This window comes from Salvelinus fontinalis, chromosome 8 (genome assembly GCF_029448725.1).
Source record: "Salvelinus fontinalis isolate EN_2023a chromosome 8, ASM2944872v1, whole genome shotgun sequence".
NCBI classification, from domain to species: domain Eukaryota; kingdom Metazoa; phylum Chordata; class Actinopteri; order Salmoniformes; family Salmonidae; genus Salvelinus; species Salvelinus fontinalis.
This window is the reverse complement of record NC_074672.1, coordinates 17,048,200-17,075,613: the sequence shown is the minus strand read 5'-3', so window position 1 is coordinate 17,075,613 and position 27,414 is coordinate 17,048,200. Positions and strand designations below refer to the sequence as shown.

The 27,414-nt window shown below is 44.8% G+C and overlaps 2 protein-coding genes across 3 annotated transcripts; both read right to left on the bottom strand.

Annotated features, from left to right (window-relative positions):
* Positions 1-65: 65 nt before the first annotated feature.
* Positions 66-17,203, bottom strand: LOC129860744 (CDK5 and ABL1 enzyme substrate 2-like). Of its 2 annotated transcripts, XM_055931440.1 has the most exons (9): positions 14,823-17,203; positions 13,843-13,938; positions 6,374-6,451; positions 6,132-6,237; positions 5,881-6,052; positions 5,661-5,758; positions 4,132-4,238; positions 3,740-3,944; positions 66-3,581 (listed from the first exon to the last, which is right to left on the bottom strand). In XM_055931440.1, the coding sequence occupies exons 1-9, from the start codon at positions 15,365-15,367 to the stop codon at positions 3,441-3,443; spliced, it is 1,548 nt and encodes a 515-aa protein (XP_055787415.1). In that variant the 5' UTR covers positions 15,368-17,203; the 3' UTR covers positions 66-3,440. The 2 variants fall into 2 exon arrangements, with proteins under 2 accessions (XP_055787415.1, XP_055787416.1); XM_055931441.1 differs by lacking the exon at positions 6,374-6,451.
* An 86-nt stretch (positions 17,204-17,289) lies between these two features.
* Positions 17,290-23,457, bottom strand: LOC129860742 (XK-related protein 7-like). Its single transcript, XM_055931439.1, has 3 exons — positions 22,848-23,457; positions 20,329-20,528; positions 17,290-19,765 (listed from the first exon to the last, which is right to left on the bottom strand). The coding sequence occupies exons 1-3, from the start codon at positions 23,378-23,380 to the stop codon at positions 18,807-18,809; spliced, it is 1,692 nt and encodes a 563-aa protein (XP_055787414.1). The 5' UTR covers positions 23,381-23,457; the 3' UTR covers positions 17,290-18,806.
* Positions 23,458-27,414: the final 3,957 nt, after the last annotated feature.

Below are 27,414 nucleotides of genomic sequence, written 5' to 3'. Positions count from 1 at the left end.
TCATTCCAGAGATCTCCTTTTGTTTGTTTGATAAATCCCATGATCCCAGATCCATGGGGGGGGGGGGGGGGGGGGGGGGGGGGAGCTTTATTTCAAAGATATTTCCTGAGAACTTAAAAATATGACAACTGGCTGGTGGATGATCCAGCACATTGAACAATAGGGTAAGAATACTTATTGCAAATCCTATCCCTGGATGTTGACAGAACAGCAACCAAGTAATGATAGGAAGTTTGATTTAACAACCGTCACAGAAGAAAAGTCATTTGTGGTCTAGATCGACACTGCCAACACGTTTCCAGCCAGCAAATAGGCAGTGGTTTGCACAGTGAGTGTGGATTTAAAGTGTACAAAATTAAGTTAAAACCAGCTACAGTGCCAACCCAAGAAGGTAAATACAAAAACATCCAAGCTGTACAAAACCACAAGTTCTAAACAAATGATACCATAAAACAATGGCATGGCTGATGCTTCTACAGTGTAGTTTAAAGTGGCACTCTGGCCAGCCCACAACTCCCTCCCTCAATAACACAAACAATCATATTAAGACTTTAAGACCAATGATTGATGTGTCATTTTCACAGAAAGTGAAGAAACAGTCATATCAACAAGCTAGCGAGTGTGCGCACACACATGTAAAGTGTGGGCCTATGTTTCATGAGATGAAATAAAAGATCCCAGTCATTTTCCATATGCACAAAAAGCTTATTTCTCTCAACGTTAGTGCACAAATTTGTTTACATCCCTGTTAGTGAGCATTTCCACGTTACCAAGATAATCCATCCACCTGACAGGTTTGGCATTCTCAAGAAGCTGACTAAAGAGCATGATCATTACACAGGGGCACCTTGTGCTGGGGACAATAAAAGGCCACTAAAAATGTGCAGTTGTCACAACACAATACCAAAGATGTCTCAAGTTGAGGGAGCATGCAATTGGCTTGCTGACTGCAGGAATATCCACCAGAGCTGTTGCCAGAGAATTTCATGTTAACTTCTACCATAAGCCACCTCCAATGTCATTTTAAAGAATTTGGTAGTACAGCCAACCGGACTCACAACATGGATGTAAAACAATGTGCACAACATTTGAGAGAAATAAGCTTTTTGTGCATAAGGAACATTCCTGGGATCTTTTATTTCAGCTCATGAAACATGGGACCAACACTTTACATGTTGCGTTTATATTTTTGTCCAGTATGTATGTATGTATGTATGTACGCACATTCTGAGATATAAATAGTACCATTCAAAAGATTGGACACACCTACTCATTCAATTGTAGAATAATAGTGAAGACCTTCAAAACTATGAAACAACACATATGGAATCATTTATTAACCAAAAAAAGTGTTAAACAATTCAAAATATATTTGAGATGAGATTCTTCAAAGCAGCCACACGTTTCCTTTGACAGCTTTGCACACTCTTGGCATTCTTTCAACCAGCTTCATGAGGTAGTCACCTGGAATGCATTTCAATTAACACGTGTGCATTGTTAAAAGTGAATTTGTGGAATTTCTTTACTCCTTAATGTGTTTGCACCAGTCAGTTGTAGTGACAATAAAGGGGTGGTATACAGAAAATAGCCCTATCTGGTAAAATACAAAGTCTATATTATGGCAAGAACAACTCAAATAAGCAAAGAGAAACGACAGTCCATTACTTTAAGACATGAAGGTCAGTCAATCCGTACAATTTTAAGAACTTTGAAAGTTTCTTCAAGTGCAGTCGCAAAAACCATCAAGCGCTATGACAAAACTGGCTCTCATGAGGACCGCCACATGAAAGGAAGACCCAGAGTTACCTCTGCTGCAGAGGATAAGTTCATTCGAGTTACCAGCCTCAGAAATTGCAGTCCAAAAAAATGGTTCACAGTTCAAGTAACAGACACAACATGATCTGTTCAGAGGAGACTGCGTGAATCAGGCCATGGTCAAATTGCTGCAATGAAACCACTACTACAGGACACCAATGAGAAAAGACTTGCTTTGGCCAAGAAACATGCGCAATGGACATTAGACAGGTGAAAATCTGTCCTTCTCAAATTTGAGATTTTGGGTTCAAAATGCAGTGTCTTTGTCACAGAGTAGGTGAACAGATGATCTCTGCATGGGTGGTTCCCATCCTGAAGCATGAAGGTGGTGCTTTGCTGGTGACACTGTCAGTGATTTATTTAGAATTCAAGGCACACTTAACCAGCATGGCTACCACAGCATTCTGCAGCGATACGCCATCCCATCTGGTTTGCACTTAGTGGGACAATCATTTGTCTTTCAACAGGACAATGACCCAATAGACTTCCAGACTGTGTAAGGGCTATTTGACCAAGAAGGAGAGTGATGGAGTGCTGCATCAGATGACCTGGCCTCCACAATCATCCAACCTCAACCCAATTGAGATGGTTTGGGATGAGTTGGACCACAGAGTGTAGGAAAAGGAGCCAACAAATTCTCAGCATATGTGGGAACTCCTTCAAGACCATTGGAAAAGTGAAGCTGGTTGAGAGAATGCCAAGAGTGTGCAAAGCTGTTATCAACGGGTGGCTACTTTGAAGAATCTCAAATATAATTTCATTTGTTTAACACTTATTTGGTTACTACATGATTCCATAGTTTTGACTTCTTCACTATTATTCTACAATGTAGAAAATAGTAAAAATAAATAAAAATCTTTGAATGAGTAGGTGTGTCCAAACTTTTGACTGGTACTGTACGTGTGTGTTGTTTTGCTAGACATTACTGCACTGTTGGAGCTAGAAACAAGCATTTCGCTGCACCTGCGAAAACATCTGCAAATCAGTGTGCGTGACAAATAAACTGATTTGAGCTATAAATGAACAAAGATAACACCAGGCACAATTTACACATAAAAACGACTTTTCTGCACCTTTGGACAGTAAATTAAATTATTTCAAACTGATATGACAACCATCAACATCAAAGCCTCCTCTCTGTGTGTACTTAAAGACATCCCCCATTGGAATGCTACCCCACACCCAGTTTGAGCTATTTTTCAATAAATATTTAACTTGTACTGTTTGTACAAATAAACATGGTTTAAAAAATATATATATTGATCAGAATGCAATACACACCACAGAAAGAAGGTTGGTACAAGCGAACGCAATAAGAATCAAAACAAAGAAAAATCAGTCCAATATCTTTGCGGAAAACACTCTTAATCCGTCATATCAAGTCATATCATGATAAAGAAAAATTCAAAATAAATATTGAGCACCTAAACCATCCCCCCCCCCCCCCCAATTTGAATAAGGGACACGTCAGCTGGGCTGACCTGCTATACCTAAACATATTCTAGGGAAGAAAATGCCTCCCTCCAGGTGATGATCCAGGATCAGCCTTTCCAATCAATATCCTCAGGACTTAAATATCCAAACTGGCCCCAGGCCAGTGATTCAGGCCACCTCCAGGCTCCAGCCTAGCCCTGCTGCACCAGCCTGCGGTAGTGCGGCATGACCTTGCTGTCAGGGAGGTAGAGCCCCATCTCCAAGGCAACCAGGACAGGGAACTCCAATGGAATCAACTCCCGCCGGTTTATACGAAAACGCTCCTCCAGCTTCTGCTCAAACATGGACGGGGGGGGGTTGTAGTGTTAAGATGGCTAAGAATCTAACTATGATCACTAACAATTAATAGAAAACAAACTTAGTTATCCTGTGAGCAAAAGTACATGTAAGAAATTACTAAAATGTACATGTAAGAATTTACGTCACTCACGTCAATCAGCTGTCGGACCTCCTGCTTCTTCAGATCACTGCTGATCTTGGCTGCCAGCAGGACGCAGGCAGCAGACACCAGCTTCCTGTTTTGCTTGTTCAGGCGGCCCTGCAGCACCAGCTTCTCAAAGTACACAAAGGCCATGGCCACCGTGACTGGCTGCAGACTGCACTCCTCTCCCACCGCACGCATGTCCCGCTTCAGGCTGTCAAACAGGAGAGAGGTTATTGGTTACACATGGGTGTTCATGGAAGGCAGGATGCAGGATTTGCATTTGTAAATGCATGGTTTGGAGACAAAGATACAAAGTGAAGTTTCAGACAGATATAGACAGTGGATTTAAAAAAAAAAAAAAATGTGTTGACTTGTTACATCTATGTTCATGTCTGCACCTTCTTATCTTGCTGAGGGTCAGTTTGATATGGGGGAACTTCTCCTTGAACGTCTCATTCATGTCTTTTTTCAGGTCCGACGGCTTCACATACTCAATAACAGTCGTCTGGAAGACAGGGAACAAGATAAATAAACTTCAGTTACTGCTAAACACAGCTGTTAGAATCTTGACTAGAACCCTACAATTGTATATTACTCCAGTGCTAGCCTCTCTACACTGGCTTCCTGTTAAGGCCAGGGCTGATTAAGGTTTTACTGCTAACCTACAAAGCATTACATGGGCTTGCTCCTACCCATCTCTCCGATTTGGTCCTGCCGTACATACCTACACGTACGCTACGGTCACAAGACCAGGCCTCCTTATTGTCCCTAGAATTTCTAAGCAAACAGCTGGAGGCAGGGCTTTCTCCTATGGAGCGCCATTTTTATGGAATAGTCTGACTATCCATGTGAAAGCGCAGAATCGGTCTCGACCTTTAAGTCTTTATTGAAGACTCATCTCTTCAGTAGGTCCTATGACTGAGCGTAGTCTGGCCCATCTATGAACGTTTGAACATCTTGGCCATGTACTGTTATAATCTCATCCCAGCACAGCCAGAAGAAGACTGGTCACCCCTCAGAGCCTGGTTCCTCTCTAGGTTTCTTCCTAGGTTCCTGACTTTCTAGGGAGTTTTTCCTAGCCACCCTGCTCCTACATCTGCAATGCTTGCTGTTTGGGGTTTTAGGCTGGGTTTCTGTATAGTACTTTGACATCGGCCGATGTAAAAAGGGCTTTATAAATACATTTGATTGAAATTTGATTGATAAATATGAGAACTTTGCTTTCAACCTATTTATAGAGATTCCATGTAAGAGATTCCATCATCTACGAGGGGCTATGTGTTCTCTGGAAAATAATGATCGACGTGGAAGGTGTGTTCGGAGTGGAACTGTCCTTCCACGGAGTTGCATTATTTTCCAGAGAACGCGTAGAGCCCCGAGTTGATTATCCCTTTTATACCATGGCTATAATTTACCACTAGAAATGTTTTCATTTGCAGGTAGAAATGTGTTCAACATCCACTGAAGTAGCTAGCAAGTTGACAGTAGTTGCCTTGGCAACCAGAGACTTGGTAGTTTAGCTAACCAAACCATCAGTCCTAGCTTGCTATTATGAAGATCAAATTAAACAATACCAATAAATGTTTCCAATTCGACTTTTGCTTTTAAAAGCAGTTCCAACATAGAACATGTAATATCTATAGCCATTTAATTGTACAGTGTGCTATAGGGAAACAATGCATGCTCTAGAATGCCCTTCAAGCCAATCAGAAACAATTACTCAACAATGCCATGGTATAACATGTCATTTTTATTATGTGCAGTAAAGTTTACTAGTCATACAATTGCTTTATTGTTTTAGTTTATAATGGTGCTACTGTACAAAATAAGTGCATTCTGGACTGTCAGTGTGTCTTGTGATGTATTGTCTAGTCACAAAGTCATGTGTTGAGGTGTGTGTTACGTATAATTTTATATGAACGCTTACCATATAGGATGCAAATATAAGAACTCTCTTGTGTCTCCCGCAAGGCCACTGAGGGTCACTGAGTAGGTAAGGATCATAGTCTGTCAGGTCTTCTATACCTGTAAAAATGGGGATTAAATCAAATGAGAACACACACACAGTAATGATTGCAAAAACAATTTGCCAGAGGAGAGAGAGAGAGAGTGCATGTAAGCCTCTATTCTAGTGAAGTGGAGCGTACTCGGGTCCTGTCCTATGGTGCTGTTGAGTCGAGACGGGTTGGTGTAGTTCTTCTGGCCGTTGCCTCGGTAACGGGACAGGGGTGTCTGTGTTGTGCTGGGCTCTAGTGGTCCACTGCTCTTCGACCTCACCAGGGCATTAGTTGGGAAAAGGAATCTGGCGTACGATACCGTCTGATGAGGAAAGATACATGTCAACTAACACAAAGCACAGACAGATAGTACGTAATCGCACTCTCCAGTTCAACCTTACCTTTCCATATGCCCCTAGCTCCACCCCAAGGCCTTCCAGGCCAGGGAACAGGTCAGAGCCAACCCCAGAGGACAGCCGTTGTTTCTGAGCATCCAGCTTTGGGTCACTGGGTGGGCAGGAAGAGAAACTACTCATGTCACCATCATGTAGCTCCACGTTAAAGCCTGAGATCATAATAACGCAACTCCTTTCCTGAGGGCGATACATGACACCTGTAGTTGGTTGGGGTTGTGTGTTTGTACCTGAGGTGAATACATTCTCCATAGGGCAGCACTGAGAAAGCAGCACATAGAGACCGCTTGGCACAAATCAGCATAATCCTGCAGGACATAGATAGCAAGTACAGGCACACAAAACATACGCAGTGTCAGGCTACAGAAACAGCTACAGTCACACTACAGCCATCTACAGCCATCTACAGCATTAGTACTGCACTTATTAGTACAATAAGTACACAAGGCAGGCAATACCCTTGACCTCATCTTTACTAGAGGCTGTTCGCCTACTAATCTCACAGCAACCCCCCCTCCAGGTCTCTGATCACTACAGTTTCCTTTTATGTCTCATGTTCCCCCAACCCTAGCAACTCAGCCCCTATTCAGATAATCATGCACCATTGCAATCGTTGCGCTCTCTCTCCCTCACTACTCTCTCCTCTTCTATAATATAATCTCTCCCTTCTGCTAAATCCTTCTCCCTTCAGTCTCCTGATTCTGCCTCTCCTCCCTTTCCACATCCTATGACTTGCACTGTCCCCTTTCCTCCCGGCCGGCTCGACCCTCCCCTCCTGCTCCGTGACTGAGTGACTCATTGCGAGTTTACAGAACAGGGCTGTGGGCAGCTGAGTGAAAACTTACAGAGGACCTATCATCCCTCCTCTCTATCTTCTCTTCCTCTGTATCTGCTGCTAAAGCCACTTTCTACCACTATAAATGTCAAACTTCTGCCTCTAACCCTAGGAAACTCTTTTCCACCTTCTACTACCTCGTTAATCCTCATTCCTCGTTCAACCACTTTGAAAAGAAAGTTGACAACATCCACTCCTCATTCACTCAGCCTATTGAGTCCACTGGTCTCACTCACACAGAACTACCCTATGCCTTGACCTCCTTCTCCCCTCTCTCCAGATGAAATCCTGCAACTAGTGAGGTCCGGCCGCCAGACAACCTGCCGCACTACCCCATCCCCTCCTCCCATTCCTCATCCCTGACCACTGGCTGCATCCCCTCCTCCCATTCCTCAGCCCTGACCACTGGCTGCATCCCCTCAGACTTCAAAATGGCCCAAGTCGCTCCCCTCCTCAAGAAACCAACACTTGAACCCTCTGATGTAAAAAAAAACTACAGACCAGTATGCCTTCTTTCCCAAACACTTGAGCGTGCTGTCTCTGACAAACTATCTCACTCAGAACAATCTTCTTGACCCTAACAAGTCAGGTTTCAAGACGGGTCACTTAACCAAGACTGACAGAGATGAGCACTGTGTCAGAGGCTCACAGCACTGCCAAAGCTGACTCTCTCCTCATCCTCCTAGATCTATCCGCTGCCTTCGACACCGTGAACCATCAGATCCTCCTTTCCACCCTCAGGGACTGGGCATTTCAGGCTCTGAAGTTGTTCTTCCTCCTGGGGAAGGCCTGTCAGCTCCAAGACCGCTCCATCACGGTTGACAACTCCACAGTGTCCCACTCCCAGAATGCAAAGAACCTCGGCGTGACCCTGGACAATAAACATCAAAGCAGTGACTCGCTCCTGCAGGTTCATGCTCTACCACATCTGTAGAGTATGACCCTCTCACACACAGGAAGCGGCGCAGGTCTTAATCCAGACACTTGTTTTCTCCCATCTGGACTACTGCAACTCACTGTTGCCTTAGCTCCCCGCTTGTGCCATCAAATCCCTACAATTTATCCAGAACACTGCAGCACACCTGGTGTTCAATCTTCCCAAATTCTCCCATGTCACCACACTCCTCTGCACACTCCCCTGGCTTCCAGTAGATGCTCGCATCCACTACAAGACCATGGTACTTGCCTACGGAGAAGCAAGAGGAACTGCCTCTCCCTACTTTCAGGTTCTGCTCAAACCCTACTAACCCAACCAGATTACTCTGTTCTGCCACCTCTGGTCTCTTGGTACTCCCTCCCCTAAGGGAAGGCAGCTCCCGCTCAGCCCAACCTCTTCTCTGTCCTGGCACCCCAATGGTGGAACCAGCTTCCTCCTGAAGAGGAACTTAAGAGGACGTACAGACCGAGCAACTGATCCGAGAAGCCTGCAGAAACTGCCAAACAGGTCTTCTCAGATGGGTACAAAGAGGCAGTGGCAAGTCCTGGTCCTGAGCCTCCAGTCAAGTGGGCGTAACTGGAGGATGAGGCCAGTCAAAGGACCAACCCTGTTCCAAAAAGCGGAGAGGGCGCACAACAGCTCCTGTCGGTTCCTCTGACAAGCCTGTTACATTTAGCAATCTGCCTAAGTCCAAGACATCAGAGTCCATAACGCGTGAGGGACCAAAATGGGACCCTTCCAGACTGAATGAAGGGAGCACATTTGGTCTTGGGTCCAGAGCAAACAAGGCTTTAGGAATGGGTGGCACCAGAGGAAGGACTTCACATAAAACATGCTGACCTCAAGTATACGGCCGATGCCAAGGACAAACACTGGTTGGCAGAGAGACAGCATATGAGAGCCACAGGTGCGTAGATGGCCCATCTCCTTATTGAAGAGTATGTCCAGGACCTGTCTGAGTAACGATTACATACATTGCCCTGACCTGAAAATGACCCCAGTTGAATTGAAGCCTTTTACAGTTCCCGGGTGGATGATTGAGAAGATGCAGAAGGCCATGGAGGCCCAGAGTTCAGGGAAGGAATAAAGTCCTAGTCAGTAAAGGGCACCCTGTTCTCTGGCCCCTGTACAAAAGCAGTGCACTAAAGGGCAACATTTTGTGGGTGGCAGGTAGCCAAGCAGTTAAAAGCATTGGGCCAGTAACCAAATGGTTGCTGGTTCGAATCCCCAAGCCGGCTAGGTGAAAAATCTGTCGATGTGACCTTGAGCAAGACGCTTAACCCTAATTGCTCCTGTAAGTCGCTGGAGAAGAGCGTCTGCTAAATCACTCAAAGTAAAATGAAACTAGGACAGCAAAGTCCCTGACCACCTTCCAAAAACATGTTAAATAATCCCACAGCACCCCCCCCCCCCCCCCCCCCCACAAAAAAATCACAATCACACTTGACTCTTTTCCCTCTTACTAGCTCAGACTTTGCTGATAGCTACACAAGGCCAAAAGTATGTGGACATCCCTTCAAATTATTGGATATGGTTATTTCAGCCACACCCATTGCTGACAGGTGTATAAAAATCGAGCACACAGCCACGCAATCTTCAAAGACAAACATTGGCATTAGAATAGCCTTACTGAAGTGACTTACAACGTGGCACAATCACAGGATGCCACCTTTGCAACAAGACAGTTCGTTAAATGTCTGCCCTGCTAGAGCTGCCCCGGTCAATTGTAAGTGCTCTTCTCATTGTGAAGTGGAAATGTCTAGGAGTAACAACGGCTCAGCAGCGAAGCGGTAGGCCACACATGCTCACAGAACAGGTGCTGAACCGCTTTAAAAAATTGTCTGTCCTCGGTTGCAACACTCACTACAGAGTTCCAAACTGCCTCTAGAAGCAACGTCAGCACAAGCACTGTTCGTCGGGAGCTTAAGATCTCCATGCGCAATGCCAAGAGTTCGGCTGGAGGGGTGTAAAGCTCTCCACCATTGGACTCTGAAGCAGTGGAAACTCATTCTCTGGAGTGATGAATCACGCTTCACCATCTGGCAGTCCAACGGACGAATCTGGCTTTGGCGGATGCCATGAGAACACTACCTGCCGCAATGCATAGTGCCAATTGTAAAGTTTGGTGGAGGAGGAATAATAGTCTGGGGCTGTTTTTCATGGTTCTGGCCCCTTAGTTCCAGTGAAGGGAAATATTGCTACAACATACAATGACATTCTAGACGATTCTGTGTTTCCAACTGTGGCAACAGTTTGGGGAAGGCCCTTTCCTGTTTCAGCATGACAATGCCCCCATGCACAAAGCGAGGTCCATACAGAAATGGCTTGTGAGATCGTGTGGAAGAACTTGACTGGCCTGCACAGAGCCCTAACCTCAACCCCATCGAATACCTTTGGGATGAATTGGAACGCTGACTGCAAGCCAGGCCTAATCGCCCAACATCAGTGCCCGACCTCACTAATGCTCATGGCTGAATGGAAGCCAGTTCCCACAGCAATGTTCCAACATCTAGTGGAAAGTCTTTCCAGAAGAGTGGATGCTGTTATAGCAGCCATGTAGTGTATTTTGAGGAAAAATGTACTTACTATGAATGTGATGTGGTTGTCCCACCTCGCCATCTTAAGTTGAATGTACTAACTGTAAGTCGCTCCGGATAAGAGCGTCTGCTAAATGACTAAAATATAATGTACATTACCAGGACAAAAACATGGCATACTGTAAACCGCGTCAGCCAACAAAGCTACTTCAGCCAGTCAACCGCAGCACGAGAGAAGACATTTGAGTGAGAAACTACAAAACGTGTACGCAACCAATGCAGTATAAATCTGCTAACAGTTTAGAGTAAGCTCAAAGCAACTGTAAACAGCCAGCCATAGCACTTAGGCCTATCTATAAGACAGCCTAAATCTACACACAGCCGCCAGTCCTCACAACACATCAGTCAATAACATACAACGTCAGCCAGCCCAGCAGCCTCTCCTTTGGGATTTCAGCCTTGCAGCTAAAGCTCGGGCCAGACCTTGGATAAGAGAAGCTTATCTCACCAAGGGGGAAATGCATGCACTTTTTAAATCCCCTTTCTCATCCACTCCAGTGGTTTTACAGTTACTTCAATGCTCTGTATAGACTAAATACAAGTTTATAAGCAAAGACAGAATCTTTGGGAAACTGGTTATTGCCAGAGCCATATATTAAAGAGTTGGGCCACCTTTTAGAATGTTTTATATTGTTCCAGTTCAGTTACATAGTATTATTTAAATATTTCCCCCATGCTAATGGAGCACTAACATGGCTCCATATAATTTTGAAGTGTCATGTAAATGCACTATAATAGTCATTTTAGACATTACCATGTGTACAAAACATTATGAACACCTGCGTGTTCCATAACATTCTCCACCCTCTCCGAGCTGGGCATCTCCGGCGCGGCCCACGCTTGGATTGCGTCCTACCTGACAGGTCGCTCCTACCAGGTGGCGTGGCGAGAATCTGTCTCCGCACCACGTGCTCTCACCACTGGTGTCCCCCAGGGCTCTGTTCTAGGCCCTCTCCTATTCTCGCTATACACCAAGTCACTTGGCTCTGTCATATCCTCACATGGTCTCTCCTATCATTGCTATGCAGACGACACACAATTAATCTTCTCCTTTCCCCCCTCTGATAACCTGGTGGTGAATCGCATCTCTGCATGTCTGGCAGACATATCAGTGTGGATGACGGATCACCACCTCAAGCTGAACCTCGGCAAGACGGAGCTGCTCTTCCTCCCGGGGAAGGACTGCCCGTTCCATGATCTCGCCATCACGGTTGACAACTCCATTGTGTGCTCCTCCCAGAGTGCTAAGAACCTTGGCGTGATCCTGGACAACACCCTGTCGTTCTCAACTAACATCAAGGCGGTGACCCGTTCCTGTAGGTTCATGCTCTACAACATTCGCAGAGTACGACCCTGCCTCACGCAGGAAGCGGCGCAGGTCCTAATCCAGGCACTTGTCATCTCCCGTCTGGATTACTGCAACTCGCTGTTGGCTGGGCTCCCTGCCTGTGCCATTAAACCCCTACAACTCATCCAGAACGCCGCAGCCCGTCTGGTGTTCAACTTTCCCAAGTTCTCTCACGTCACCCCGCTCCTCCGCTCTCTCCACTGGCTTCCAGTTGAAGCTCGCATCCGCTACAAGACCATGGTGCTTGCCTACGGAGCTGTGAGGGGAACGGCACCTCCGTACCTTCAGGCTCTGATCAGGCCCTACACCCAAACAAGGGCACTGCGTTCATCCACCTCTGGCCTGCTCGCCTCCCTACCTCTGAGGAAGTACAGTTCCCGCTCAGCCCAGTCAAAACTGTACGCTGCTCTGGCACCCCAATGGTGGAACAAACTCCCTCACGACGCCAGGTCAGCGGAGTCAATCACCACCTTCCGGAGACACCTGAAACCCCACCTCTTTAAGGAATACCTAGGATAGGATAAAGTAATCCTTCTAACCCCCCCCCCCCCCCTTAAAAGAGTTAGATGCACTATTGTAAAGTGGTTGTTCCACTGGATATCATAAGGTGAATGCACCAATTTGTAAGTCGCTCTGGATAAGAGCGTCTGCTAAATGACTTAAATGTAAATAACATAGACTAACCAGGTGAAAGGTGCTACCTTATTAATGTCACTTGTTAAATCCACATCAAATCAGTAAGTGAAGGGGAGGAGACCGGTTAAAGAAAGTTGTTTAAGCTTTGAGACAATTAAGACATGGATTGTGTATGTGTGCCATTCAGAGGATGAATGGGCAAGATAAAAGATTTAAGTGCCTTTGAACGGGGTATGGTAGGTGCCAGGCGCGCCGGTTTGTGTCAAGAACTGCAACGCGGCTAGATCTTTCACAATCATCAAGATGTCTGTGTATCAAGATTGGTCCACCACCCAAAGGACATCCACCCAGCTTGACAACTGTGGCAGGCATTGGAGTCAACATGGTCCAACATCCCTGTGGAACGCTTTCAACACCTTGTAGTCCATGCCCCGACAAATTGAGGCTGTTCATGGGGCGCTAACATGGCTGCAGTGCCAAAAAGAAATTGGTCACATAATACAGAAACCTCAGTGTCCCAACTCTAAATACATGGTTCTGGTTATTGCTAAACGATCTTACGTGTCAGCAACATGCAATACTGTATTCGCATTTGACACATGATACACAGGAGACTATGGGTGTGATATTGTCTATGATTAAGTAAACTTCAGGTATGGTGAAAGGGGGGGGGGGTTCTAAAACTGTGTTTTCCTTGTTGAAACAGATTAGATGCATGTCTTATATGTATGTCCCCAGGGGAACTTTTCTTTCTAAAGACAACCTAACAGCTGCAGCCGTAGCCCTATACTCACTCACGAAAACACATTGAGTAAGAGACAAAGTTCAACGGAGATAGAATAGGCTGGGTGCAGCCTGAGCATGATATTTCAGTCCCATCTTACATAAGGGGTGTTTTACTGTTATTGCCAGAGAGAGTTATATTTCCACAGGACAGCTCTTTGGTGTTTTGATTTTGATTTTTGATTTGATTCAATTCACACAGTCCTGCTGTTACTCATTTAGGGGTCTAGCTAAGTGAGCGATCTAAGTTCCAGCAGGTCTTAGATAAAAGCCAAATGCATGCGTTTGCATCGCAACAGGGCTTAGTATAGAACTGGCTGTGAAGTTACTTCATGGAAACCTAAACTCTTAAGGCCTTTGCAATCTTCTTACCTCTTTTCTAGACATTACAATTATCAATTCATTGTAACTAATTTACTGTATTTCATGGAATTCACAGAAATGCCATTTAGAATGCCTTTCTTGATCCCACAGAAGAAAGTGTTATGTTTTGGTTGTCAATTTCATTAGAATACATGGTTTGCTCAACATCTTCTGCATCTTCATCTACTACTTTAACTCACCTGCTGCCTCTTGTGTCATATTGCCTCATACTCTTGATAAAGTGGACCTTCTTGGCCACCCTTGCGGGTCCTGGAGAGCCCGAATGATTCCGTGATCTACGACAATGGAGTACCCCAAAAAAGTTGTCAATTAAAACGTCAACATTAGTCATGTCTAATGTCTGGACCAACAGATAGCAAGTAGTACCATATAATTTCTCACTGAGTTGTAGAATATGGAAGTAGACGAAGTCTGTACATGAGGGGAATTAACAATGTTCTTGAAATAATAAAGGAGGACATTGTAGATTTCTTTACATCACATATTTGAATAACAAAGCCAAAATTACAATCTTACAATCTTATCTGACAGGGAATTGAAGTAATTGTGTTTTTTAAAAGATGTCAGAGGAGAGAAAGACAGAAAAAGATGTGGGGGAGGGAGAGATGAAAACACAGGACAAGATCTGACAACTATTGTAATGTTTACTTACACAAACAGAAGATCATTTTATTAAAATAAGCAACCCAATAAACAAAATATGTAAGAACTATATCAAATAATTGGATGAGCTTTTAGTTTTACTTAGGGATATATTGTAGCTGCCAGCAAGGTTGTTTTTTTTAAATCGGACCTTGACAGGCAGATACGATTTTCTCAATGGGACAGCTGACAATATAAAAATATATAATCATAATATTATTGCCTTGAGAAAAAACGTTGCTTTTTTTAAACGACAATTTCGAAGGTAGGTCTAGTAAACTGTTCCTATTTGAATAACCATTGATTTCTATAATGAAAGTACCTGTTGGTATATGCGGAAGTAAGAACACCTTTATAAATCAGGCCTATTCTGTCAAACGTTAAAACAGCCAATGTTTGTTACAATGAATACAAAAGCAGTTAGTTACACCTACAGTCCCGACGGATGGTCATCATAACAGATCCCTGATTGTTTACCACCCTTATAAAAATTGTGTATCTAGATAATATGTCCCACCTTTGACGTGTATCCCCCGGCACGGAATTCAGAGTCTGGAGCACAGATGGCGATTTGGCAATTGGATTGAAGGTCTGAGGTCCAGAAATAGGGGACAGGGGGGTATCTGGGGGTACTATGGTGTCTACACCCTCAAACAACACCTCACGGCACCCCACAGCAACACTTGCGCCCGTGTCTGTAGACATACCCAAATTAGGTAGGACTGGGCTCAGTCCCCCAATCCCCGCCACAGTAGTAGCAGCGCCACCGGCCAAGTAGGGTGATACATGGGGGAAGGTTCCGTAGGTGCACGGTGAAAATTGAGGGTGTCCTGTCGCCTGTGCCCCGGCGGCGTCTCGACTTCGGAGCTCGGCGGCGTCCCTTTGACCGAGGTTTCCATTGCTGAGATGATATAAAGGCCGTCCGTCTAGAGATATATTGTTCAGGAAAGAAAGAGCCGCCTGTCTCCGTTGTGAGTCTTTACCTTTTCGCAGATGTTCTTTTTGTGATTTGGCAGTATTACCGCCTGTTTTACACTGACGACCGCACGCAGCAGTCGCCATTCTAGTACTATAATGATTGATAGTGCGTATTGAGGAACGAATTTAGCCGGCGAGAGGACAACTCCACACCCACCATAAGATGATTGGTTCAGACGTATCATTATGTAAATAAGTTCGTTCTAGCGGATTGGCTGTGAGATGTACACTGAGTATACCAAACATTAGGAACACATTTTGCCCTCAGAACAGCCTCAATTTGTCGGCGCATGGACTCTACACTTTTGTCGAAAGCGTTCCACAGGGATGCTGGCCAATTTTGACTCCAATGCTTCCCACAGTTGTGTCAAGTTGGCTGGATATCCTTTGGGTGGTGGACCATTCTTGATACACAAGGGAAAGCGTTGCAGTTATTGACACAACCCTGTTCAAATGCACTTCAATATGTTTCTTGCCCTCTGAATGGCACACACACACAATCCATTTCTCAATTGTCCAAGGCTTAACAATCATTCTTTAACCTGCCTCCTCCCTTCATCTACACTGATTGAGGCAGATTTAACAAGTGACATCAATAAGGGGTCATAGCTTTCACCTGGTCAGTCTGTCATGGAAAGAGCAGGTGTCCTTAATGTTTTGTACACTCAGTGTATCTATGCCATTTAGCAGACGCTTTTATCTAAAGTGACCTATGTCCTTGTGTGCATATGTTTTATGCATGGGGATGAACAAACTATCCTGGCATCCAAAGCAATGCTCTACCAACTAAGCTACAGAGGACCACAGAGGCTAGAGGGATTTGTAACAACGGATAGATACATCGTTACAATGGATAGAGATACATACTGTAGGTACAACGGATAGATACATCGTTACAATGGATAGAGATACATACTGTAGGTACAACGGATAGATACATCGTTACAATGGATAGAGATACATACTGTAGGTACAACGGATAGATACATCGTTACAATGGATAGAGATACATACTGTAGGTACAACGGATAGATACATCGTTACAATGGATAGAGATACATACTGTAGGTACAACGGATAGATACATCGTTACAATGGATAGAGATACATACTGTAGGTACAACGGATAGATACATCGTTACAATGGATAGAGATACATACTGTAGGTACAACGGATAGATACATCGTTACAATGGATAGAGACACATACTGTAGGTACAACGGATAGATACATCGTTACAATGGATAGAGATACATACTGTAGGTACAACGGATAGATACATCATAGGCATAGCCAAGGTATTGTTATACATTAGATCCCATGCATTTATTCAGCAAAACATTGGACATCTTTGGAAATCTTAACCAATATATTTTTACATAAATTATTATGGTGCTATTACTAATTTCATTTCACCAATCAGTGCACTTCATGGTAAGTATAGGAATCTTATTTATAATAGCCAACTATATTGAGAAGTTCAGTGATCATTTATATTGAATTACATTGTGCTGCAGATTTTCAATATTGTGCCCCTATATGAGATAAGAGTGGCTGGGAAGTGAACTGTTTTCGGTCGAAAATTATGATAAATAATAAATAATTTTGTGGACACAGCCCCACCTGGCCCAATGACCTCTGGCTGGACTCAGGTGCCAGCAGCCAACCGAGTAGTGTTTCATAATCCACTGATCCACTGCTACACGAGACAGGATTTAGCTGTTTACCACTGGGCAATCTAATCAGAACAATCTGTCACTTTAGTAGAATGATTCGCTCGGTCTCTCTCTCCATCTGTCTCTGTCAGTCTGTCTAATTGTATGATTCACATTTAAACCATTCTACAGTAGTTTGATAACTGTATTTAACTGACCTAAAAGATGGATTTCCAGTTCCCACATATACTGTACATGTATGTGTATTTTGGATAATTAACTATATTTTGGATAACTGTGGATGGATTTGGTTTCTGAAAATCACACATTGAAAGAATGACTTGGTCATAGAAGGTAAACACATTGCTCTTTATTTTCTCAACAACAACATAATGAAAGTCTTTCTTTTTTTCTGCAGTGATCAGCAACAGTCTGGAAAGACCAGTTTAAGGCTTTGATTCTGGTATGTGTGTTTGAGGTACAGCCCAGCCAAACCAGTATGGTTTGATGGATGAATCCAGACCAGAACACTGTATAAGTTAAGCCGTGGTGTTATACACAGACTCAACAGTTAGCACCAACATGGAGCCGTGGCTTCTTAGTTCTGTGGCTATGTGGAGATACTGTATTCATCTGCGTGCTAACAGGAGAATTGAGTTTACTGGACAGCATTTAGAACTAACGCGTCAGCATCTTTCTACAACACAATATCATATGAACCCCAATGTACAACATACACATGGGCACGAACAAGCGCACACGCTCCTCAAATAAAATTGCTCCCAGTTTCAGCCTCTCAGCCACATGGTTCTGCCTTCTTCTTCTGGATTTAAAGTTAATACGCTCAATTTTTAGTGCTAGACAGATAGAACACTTATTTATGGAGCAATGGCAACCTAGATACACACAAAGCACATACTGTATCATCATCATGAAGATTGAGAGATATCTAAACTATTTTATACACGGCATCCAGGGTCCAGACAAGTTAGACATAATATAGCAATCCATGGTGCAGCAATCCTGCACATTCTGTATCCAGCCTACTTCCTATTTGTTGTACTACAGGAATGTTGTGGTAATACCACACCAACTGTAGAAAACATAGTGTACTGAACATTCATCTCGATCAATTTTTTCAATTTCCCTTGCTCTTTAGAAATTGTCCTATGGATTTTAGACAACTTATTAAGGCTTTGAGATTACTTAAACATGCATAAATAGCTATGACAAATCACACACAGCAGTAAGATATTCCATTGTCATCTTCAGGTCAAAATGTCCTGTTCCAGTAGCTCAAATAGATGGATATGTATTAAGCATACCCATGTGACTTATTTACTGTTATGGTGTATTATCATAAATTAACAGAAATATTGTCATAGGTATTCATATGTTTAGGTATTGTCTCTAATGGTATTTGTCTTGGCTTGAGAGGACATTATTTTGAAGCATGTTCATTGAGGATGGTTTCCCTCTGATTGACAGCCAGCCACAAAGCCCAGCTCCTCATTCTGTGTCCCTCTGCATGTTCACTGATCCATAACCTCTGACCCCTGGCCCATAACACTCCCTGTACCATCCCCCTAACCTGAGAAATTATACTGACACCAAAATACACACCTCACCTAGTCACCTACTTAAGCCACATTAGACATTGTGTCTCTGTCCCAGACCTTTGATGTGAAAACATTTGGACACACTCCACCTCTCCTTGTCAGTGTACCCTTGATGCTTCACAACACCGACGGGCGACAGAGCAGAACTGGAGAAGAACTGATCCTCAGAGGGAGTTAGTCAGCTGTGTGCCACTGTGGGGCCTTACCGGCTGGCTGGAAGCCAGTTGAGTAACAGCACTCTCTGCGGTTCACACCGTGGTCTCATACTCCATCACCTCTGTGGGAGAGCCTAGACAGCGGTACTGGATCCTTGGTGTGACTGGAGCAGCACCCTCGAGCACCAGGATGGTTTTGCGCAGCCGGCGGTCAATGAAGTGGGCATCCCAGGCAGGGTACTTCTTCCTGGGCAAGTCAATACGGATGACTGGCCCCTCTGTACTAGGGGCAAGGGGTGGGAGAGTGGCTTTGACTCCTCTTTTAAGTGTTCGTACCAGAAACACGTCTGAATTAGCCCCTCCCATCTGCTCACGGTCTCCCCCTTTAGTCCTCTGCAGGGTCCTGGGGGGGCTGGCCACTACATCTGGAGGGAGAGAGGAAGCTGGGGAAAGGCAGGACTCCACTGCTATCTCCTCCGGCACCCCCCATCCCCACCCTGAGATAGGACCGTCAGGGTGCAGCAGGCAGTAGTATACAAACATAAAGAAGGTCCCCAGAGCGTAGCTACTGGCCACCATACACACTGTGAGTAGGGAATTGAAGTCTGACGTCTGTGGGGCGCGGTACAGATACCAGAATGTGGTGAGTGCCACGTTCTCAATAAATACAACCACACTGTAGACGAGCATACGGCAGCGTGTGCGCCCCTCCCTCACGCTAAACCAACAGAAAACATACACAATTCCGACCACCATGTTATAGATGATCTCCTCCCATTTGGACATGCAGAAGTCTGTTTCGCCTTGAATGATCCAGAATGTCATGATGCACCAATGGGCCACAATGAAGATACCAAAGTAGAGCTGGAATACGGAGGCAAACAGGGCGAAGGCCATCGTACGGGCTCCAATGGTAAACAGGTGCCACAGGATTTGCACAATGACGGCCTTGTAGGACATGGGCAGCTTGTCGTCCCGGGAGTCCCTCAGAACCTTCTGGTAGGAGGCGATCATCCAGGACAGGGACACCAGCGAGGCAGAGGCTGAGAGGCCTGGAGAGAGAGATAGAGGCAGGGAGAGACAGGAGACAGGCAGACAGAGAGAGACAGGAAAAAAAGTAGAGGTTTAGCAGTGTAAAAGGGTCTGGCAGTCATGAGATTAAAAGAACTCGCTGCTGAGCTGAGTGTCATGTGAAGCAGAACGCTCCTTTGTAGTCTAAGGAATGCTTCAGGCCGGGGAAACATTCCTACAATCCAGACCAGTATGCCAGAATTTGTCAGCTTTCACCCATCTTTGTGTAGGCATTTTTAAATGAAGGATGTTGTGGATTGAAAATCTGGCAGTTCTGACTGAGTGATGTCACGTTTGGGGGAGTTTCAGAGGGTGATGTCACTAGTGAGTGATTATTAAGGTATAGGCATAAGCAATATAAATGGGTTTGGGTATAGAATGTGTCAAGATACTGGGTAGTTTGAGATGGTGATTAGTACGGTAAAGTACATGTCAATGTCAAGGATAAGCCATCACAGTGGATTGTATTGGGGAGTTTGAGATGGTCATGCCACTAGTAATTATTAAGGTTCAGGACAGTATTTGTGTTCAAACCGTGACTCACCCTGCAGCGGGAGGACCTGGCTGGCCTGGACCATGATGCTTAGCTGCAGGACCAGCTGGGGGGCGCTCTTCAGGAAGGACTCCAGCAGGCGCAGCATGCTGATGTCAGCGCTCTCAAACATCATGCGCCAGTAGAAGTGACGACGCTCATGGTCCCCACGCCAGCGACTCTGCACCCCCAAGTACAAGGCATGGACATACCTGTGGAACATCAGACAGGAAGAGGGAGGTGGGGAGATAGGGACAGAGAGGGAAGGGCATGAGTATGATATTGGAATCATGTCACATTTTTTTGTGAGAGAAGAATCTCCAGCTATCAAGAAACACTCCATATCAATCTGTTTTATCCACATGACAGCACCATTCCAAGACAGATGGCTCATTGCAGCCTTAGTCCAGCCTCATTCTAGCAACTGAACTTCAAACTCTCCAGACAGCCTGGGAGCTGTCACTCCATCCAGACAGAAAAACTGGTAATAGTTTGTCATCTCTTGGTAGAGTGCCACTGAGCATGAATCGGTCTGGTCACTTCATCCTGTCCTCTCCAGGCTACAGAAGTGATCGCTTTGACAATATAAAATTATACTTTCTCATTTGACTTCAACCTCTCTAAATGGAGTGACTGTTTTTGTCATGCGTCATTACCTCTGACTGATTGTGTGAAAGAGAAATGTGTCTCTGTGATGGAGGAACAGGAACTAAATGTGGCTTGGTGATGGCTAGAGGGAGGTTGGGAAAAAACCTAGCCCTGTCCTATAGTATCTCAATGAGCCCAGTGAACCAGGAGGGAGTTAGTATAACCCTTTCTGTTCTGGTTTCCTCTGCCTGGGGATGTCATACACACACCGCACACACATAAATGCATGCTATAGTTTCCCACTGATGATTATTCTCATTCAAAGTGATCCAAAAGCATCCTGCCATGCCACTCCCATCTAATATCATCCAAGCTGATTTAAATATAATGACAACATGCTTTGCTGACCCCAGAACAGCATCATTAGCCTTTACTCGCCTCTATCCCAGTGCACCTGTCTGTCTGTGTATCAGTGACAGTTCATTCCAGAGTTAACACCTGAGGGTAAAACATTCAATGGTAATCCTCTTTAATGTGCAGACACGCCAGTCCAAGACCAGCAGCATGGAACAGAGCACACACAACAGCTTTAATGGCATTACAGCTAATACCACTTTGCCTCAGAGACGTTCAATAGACTCCTCAGACGGGACTGTACCGTGTTTCAATCTATACCAGGAAATAAAGAATATGTAAATCCTGCCCATGGAGTAATCTAAAATCAAATCAAAACAAATTTGATTTGTCTCATGCGCTGAATTCAACTGGCGTAGACTTTACAGTGAAACACCTGCTTACAAACCTTTTCCCAATGATGCAGAGTTTAATGATACAGATGCAGTGAAAAAGATCAGAAAACTGATTTTGCAAAGAAAGAAATGATGGTGCGGTTGTCTATTCAAATCGTGTTTCTACAGTAGATCATGTGCCGGCAGACTCATTCAAGTGACAGTGAATTGACCTAAAGGTCGATCCCTCACATGTAAACTTACTTTCTGTCCCAGGGGAACAATGATAGAGAGAAAGAGAGAGAGAGAGAGGGTGGGGGATAGAAGGACATAGAGAATTAATGATTTGACTCTGAGGTCCATATCACTGGCTGCTGTAAATACTATTAGCCTCAAGGCAACAGCTAGAGCCTGTCAAAACCAATCATCACAGACTATGGCTGATTCCGAAGACTACTACTTCTGTATCTGTGGCTAATTCTGAAGACTACTGTATCTGTGGCTGAGTAGACCTACAGAGCAATACATCTGCACTGTGAAATGCAATGAGGCTAAGATATATTTGTTACATCCTCCTAACATGTCTAGCCTATTTTTCACAATATTATTGGCATGCATGGCATAGATAGAAAATCCATAACATAGGAAATCCATGTCCTGATATAAATCCTAACACTCCCCATCTCACAGAAGGTCCGACACTTTCACACTCGAACGATGGAAGGAAGACAAATGGGATTTATGTGTTCATAAAGCGAATGGTGTGGATGAGTAGACAATTTTCCCCGGGAGATTATTGACCTAGAAGCTCGTGAGGGGGGAGGAGCCTACAACTCCCTAACCTCGTTACCAGACGTCAAAGAAAGCGATACAAAAGACATATCGACTTTGTGAATAGAGTAGCCTTCTCTGGACGAGTTTAGTTTAGTAGGGAAAAGGCTGAAATTAGGAAAGGTTTTAACAATAATGTTTCAAATTGAGCTGTTACAACAAACCCAAACATAGTAGCCTAGTAGGGATACTAGAATGTTTTGATCACCATCTAAGCAGAACCCTTGACTCTCTCACTCACACACACACACACACACACACACACACACACACACACACACACACACACACACACACACACACACACACACACACACACACACACACACACACACACACACACACGTTCAAGCCAGGACAGTATCCGTGTATGAGTGATCTTACCTCCAGACCTGTGCTAGCTGAAATATATGGATGAAGCATTGAAAGAGCCACATAAGGGCTCTGCAGCAGCCCCGGGCGCCTCCCATAGTGCCGGTCGTAGGCAATGCCCCGACCGCAGCATCACGGCCAGCGCCCCCTTGCTCGCTGTCCTTGGTGCTGAAATGGCTCTTCGCTCCGGATGCTGCGACCACGGCAGCTGCGGCTGTGCTACTGTCGTTGGTATCCGAATAATCATAGGCGAACCACCTAAAACTCAACACCTGAACCACCACAGATGGAACTATCACGAAGACCAGTGTCAATGCAAACCACCAGTAGTTCCGCCTGAGGTAGTAGTCCGCGGCCAGCCACAGGTCTGAGGCCCCGTCCGAAAAGAACACCAAAAGTGCACATATCGTCCAGCTGCAGTCGAGGAGCGAGTAGCGCTTCCTAGCAGGGTGGCACTGAGGCGAACGTTGAGCTGAACCGGACAGGCACTCGGGCGGGATGTCATTTCGCAACGAGACGGGTGCACCATCAGATTTAGCGGCCATGTTTGTTTTAGAGAAGAGAGTGGGCAAGGGAGATGGGAAAATGATGGAAGGGGGGAGGGGTCGCGTATGTGTATGAATGCCTGCGTGTGTGGGGGAGAAAGGGAGGGAGCAAAGGCGAGGGGAGGTGGGAAAGCGAAAACGATATTTCATAATAAATCCTGACGAAAAATGTGATTTATTTAGCTCTACCATACGATAGAAAATTAACAGTAACATGTTTGCACGCTAGATCATCATACGATTAATGATTGTGCAGTTTTCTTTAAGACTGCATTTGCACTGGCAAGGGGAGCCACGATGAAACAGTTGGACGTTTCAGCCGTGCTGAACCGAACTGTGCTGAGATGGCCGTTTTGACAACACAGCACAGGGATCATCAACTAGATTCAGCCCCGGGACGATTTTATGTTGAGGGGATGGTCAGGGGGCCGGAACATAATTACAAATCATTTGTAGACTGCAAATTGACCGCAAGAATCCCAAACATTTGTAATGTTTAGTTTGACTAAAATATAATAATTTCAAGCCTTGCTTATATTTGTATACGACCACCTGTCTCTCTATTATGAGTGGGAATGAGCGGGAATAATTAAAATCACTTGGAGCTGAGTTCCTGGTGTTTTTACTGTATTTTATGTCCAACAATGACCATTGAATTATATATTTTTTAATTGTGTGGGGGGGGCTAAGAAAACTTGGGAGGCGAAATGAAATCACCAGCGCGCCGCCAGGTGGGGAAACCTAACATGGCAAATGTTAAAATGTCATTTTGCAAGTGCATTCAGTACTTTGCTTCATATGAGTAGGCCTAATTTGCTCTAAAGGAGATTGTTGCTCCTCTGTGTAGTTAAGGCCTACATGATCCATGTGCCACAAAGATACTGTACTGGAAACATGTCTTAATAGACGACCTATTAAATACCAAGAAAGGCATATTATGATGGTGTGACACACATAGGCCTATCAAACCTGTCTAAAAGCAGGCCCCTATTTAATTATATATATTTTTTGATGTAACCTTTATTTAACTAGGCAAGTCAGTTAAGAACAAATTCTTATTTACAATGACGGCCTAACCCGGACGACGCTGGGCCAATTGTGCGCCGCCCTATGGGACTCCCAATCACGGCCTGATGTGATACAGACTGGATTCAAACCAGGGACTGTAGTGCATTAGACCACTGCGCCACTCAGGATCCCATGCCTCCTGGTACAGTCTGTAATTATACTGACACCTACTGGTGGCAGGGGCGGACTTAGTGATTTGGAGGCCCCAGGCAGAGGCCAGGCAGAGGTGGCTTTCACCCTCTGAATGGCACACCATGTCTCAATTGTTTCAAGGCTTTAAAATCCTTCTTTAACCTGTCTCACCCACTTCATCTACACTGATTGAAGTGGATTTAACAGGTGACATCAATAAGGGATTTTAGCTTTCACTTGGATTCACCTAGTCAGTCTATGTCAAGGAAAGAGTAAGTGTTCCTAATGTTTTGTGCACTCAGTGTATGTATCCCAAGTATCTGATGCTGTACATGTCCTTTGCTTCGACAACAATGGCAGTATTATCAGCAGCACCTGTCTTTTTACTAAAGAAATTTGTAATTTTTCTGTTCAAATTAAATCTTTATTTTTCTTTTCTCTGCCCTGCTCTGAAAGCGTCTCATTGGTGCAACTTAATTTCAATCAAAGTCACTTTTACAATCATATCGTGTGAAACAATGCACGCAAACTCTTCAGGGTGGAATAGTCTATTATTATAAACCCGTCCGTGGGTGATTAATAAACTTTGAACTTAGAGCAAGGCTTCAATCGCAGACAGACATCAGGATTTGCTGTCTCTTTTTTTACTGCGACATGGGTTACGTACACTTGATTCTGCTATTCTGGTAAATCAGGGTGAGAGGTATGTTTTCTCAAACAATTCCTGGTGTATCAAAGTTAAAAACATTGCAACTGCTGTTCGCCCAGCCTGGAGTTTCTTGATGTTGAAATGCAGACCCCACTATATGCAGGGAATGAATGTGTTATTATCACAACTGTGTACATACCGCTACAAGCAAACACCAAGGCGGCACTCAATGAACTTTACAAGATCATTAGTCAGCAATAATCCTCTCACCCGGAAGCAGTCTTTATTGTTGCTGTAGTAGGATGTCCCTTGGGGGTATCCGTACCTATGTAGGACATGCGAGGGTTAGGTTAAGAAACAGGCTGGAGCTAGAACCTCATTGTCGCGCGTCCTTATTTTAGATCATTCTACAGTCGCGTGTGACTTTAACCAAGCCCGTCTTAAACACATTTTCCCAACATGTATCCTGACCCAGAAGAGAACCCAGTATGCTTGACAGTGTATACACTAACATCCGTGATGCATATAAAGCCATCCCCCACCCCACTACGGCCAATCAGATCATATCTCTCTGTTCCTACTTCCCGCCTACAAGAAGCAACTTAAGAGGGAGTCACCAACACAGAGAATAGTGAAGCGCTAAAGTGGAGACAGCTGTGCAGTGTCCACTGAAGCCTCCCTCCCAGACAGGCTTAACACATTCTATGCTCGCTTTGAGGCAGACAATACTGAGCCATCCAGGAACGCTCCGGATAACCAGGTGCTTTCGCTCTCTGAGGCTGACACAAGGAACTCTCTCAAAAAAATGAATACTCACAAAGAGGGATGGTATCCCTGGCTGCTTCCTCAGAGTGCGTGCTGACCAGCTGGTGGGTGTCTTCTTGGACATCTTCAATCTGTCCCAGGCTGTAGTCCCCTGTGTTAAGGAGCCCACCATTGTCCCAGTGCCCAAGAAAAACAAGTTGACATGACTTTTGCCGCATTGCGCTCACCTTGGTCATCATGAAGGGATTCAAGAGGCTGGTCAAGGCCAGCATACCAGACACACTGGACCCACTCCAATTTGCCTACAGCTCCACGGAAGATGTAATTACCATCAGTATTCACACATCTGGACAAGAGGAACACCTACGTGAGAATGGTGTTCATTGACTACAGTTCAGCATTCAACACTATTGTTCCCTACAAGCTCGACAAGTTCAGAGCCCTGGGTCTGGTCACCTCCCTCTGCAACTGGATCCTGAACTTCTGAACGGGCAGACCACAGGCTGTGAGGATTGTGAACACTCTTAACACAGGGTCCCCCCAGGGGTGTGTCCTCAGTCCTCTACTCCCTATTCACCCACGACTGCGTGGCTTTGCACGACATCAACCCCATCATGCTGATGACACAACAATTGTAGGCCTGTTAACCAACAACAACGAGTCAGCCTATAGCGAAGTGAACTGGCATTGTAGAATTATGACAACCTTTCCCTCAACGTCAGCAAACCAAGGAGTTGATAGTTGATTTCAGAGGAGAGAACATGCCCCATTCCACATCAACGGGACTGCAGCAGAGCCACAAGTTCCTCGGAGTCCACATCACCGAGAACTTGTCATGGACCAACAACACCACCACTCGCCAAGAAGGCACAGCAACGTCTCTACTTCCTAAGGCAGCTGAAGAAATCTGGCATGCCGCCCCAGGTCAATCAATCAATCAAATGTATTTATAAAGCCCTTCTTACATCAGCTGATGTCACAAAGTGCTGTACAGAAACCCAGCCTAAAACCCCAAACAGCAAGCAATGAAAGTGTAGAAGCACAGTCCTATTCAAATACTACCGCTGCATAATCAAGAGCATCCGGACAGCCTGGTATGGGAATTGCTCCGTCAATGTTGATGTCCAAATAAAACTTTAAACTTGTTTCTACTATTTTGAGAAAATATAATCAGTTTAATATGAAATATATACACGGAGAAAAAAAGTGATCTATTCTGAATTATTTTTCAGCTGATTGGATTAATTTACTTCTTTGGAGGCCTTTTTTGTCAACAATGTGGCCGCATTAACCTGGGCACAGTGGCAAGGTAAAACACCCTTCCTCCCCATTTCCTTTGCAGCTTCCCACAGATTTAACTGCTTTTGAAGCGAGAATAAGAGTGCCAAGCTGAGCAGCCCACGACAGCGGGTCGTTTGTT

Coding starts and splice junctions, on each gene's coding strand:
- LOC129860744 (XM_055931440.1), bottom strand. CDS start 15,367: ATGGCGACTGCTGCGTGCGGTCGTCAGTGTAAAACAGGCGGTAATACT. Junction 5,759..5,880: donor CACCATAGGACAGGACCCGA/GTACGCTCCACT, acceptor CCATTTTTACAG/GTATAGAAGACCTGACAGAC. Junction 4,239..5,660: donor TTATATTTGCATCCTATATG/GTAAGCGTTCAT, acceptor CCTGTCTTCCAG/ACGACTGTTATTGAGTATGT.
- LOC129860742 (XM_055931439.1), bottom strand. CDS start 23,380: ATGGCCGCTAAATCTGATGGTGCACCCGTCTCGTTGCGAAATGACATC. Junction 20,529..22,847: donor CAGCTAGCACAGGTCTGGAG/GTAAGATCACTC, acceptor GATGTTCCACAG/GTATGTCCATGCCTTGTACT. Junction 19,766..20,328: donor CCAGGTCCTCCCGCTGCAGG/GTGAGTCACGGT, acceptor CTCTCTCTCCAG/GCCTCTCAGCCTCTGCCTCG.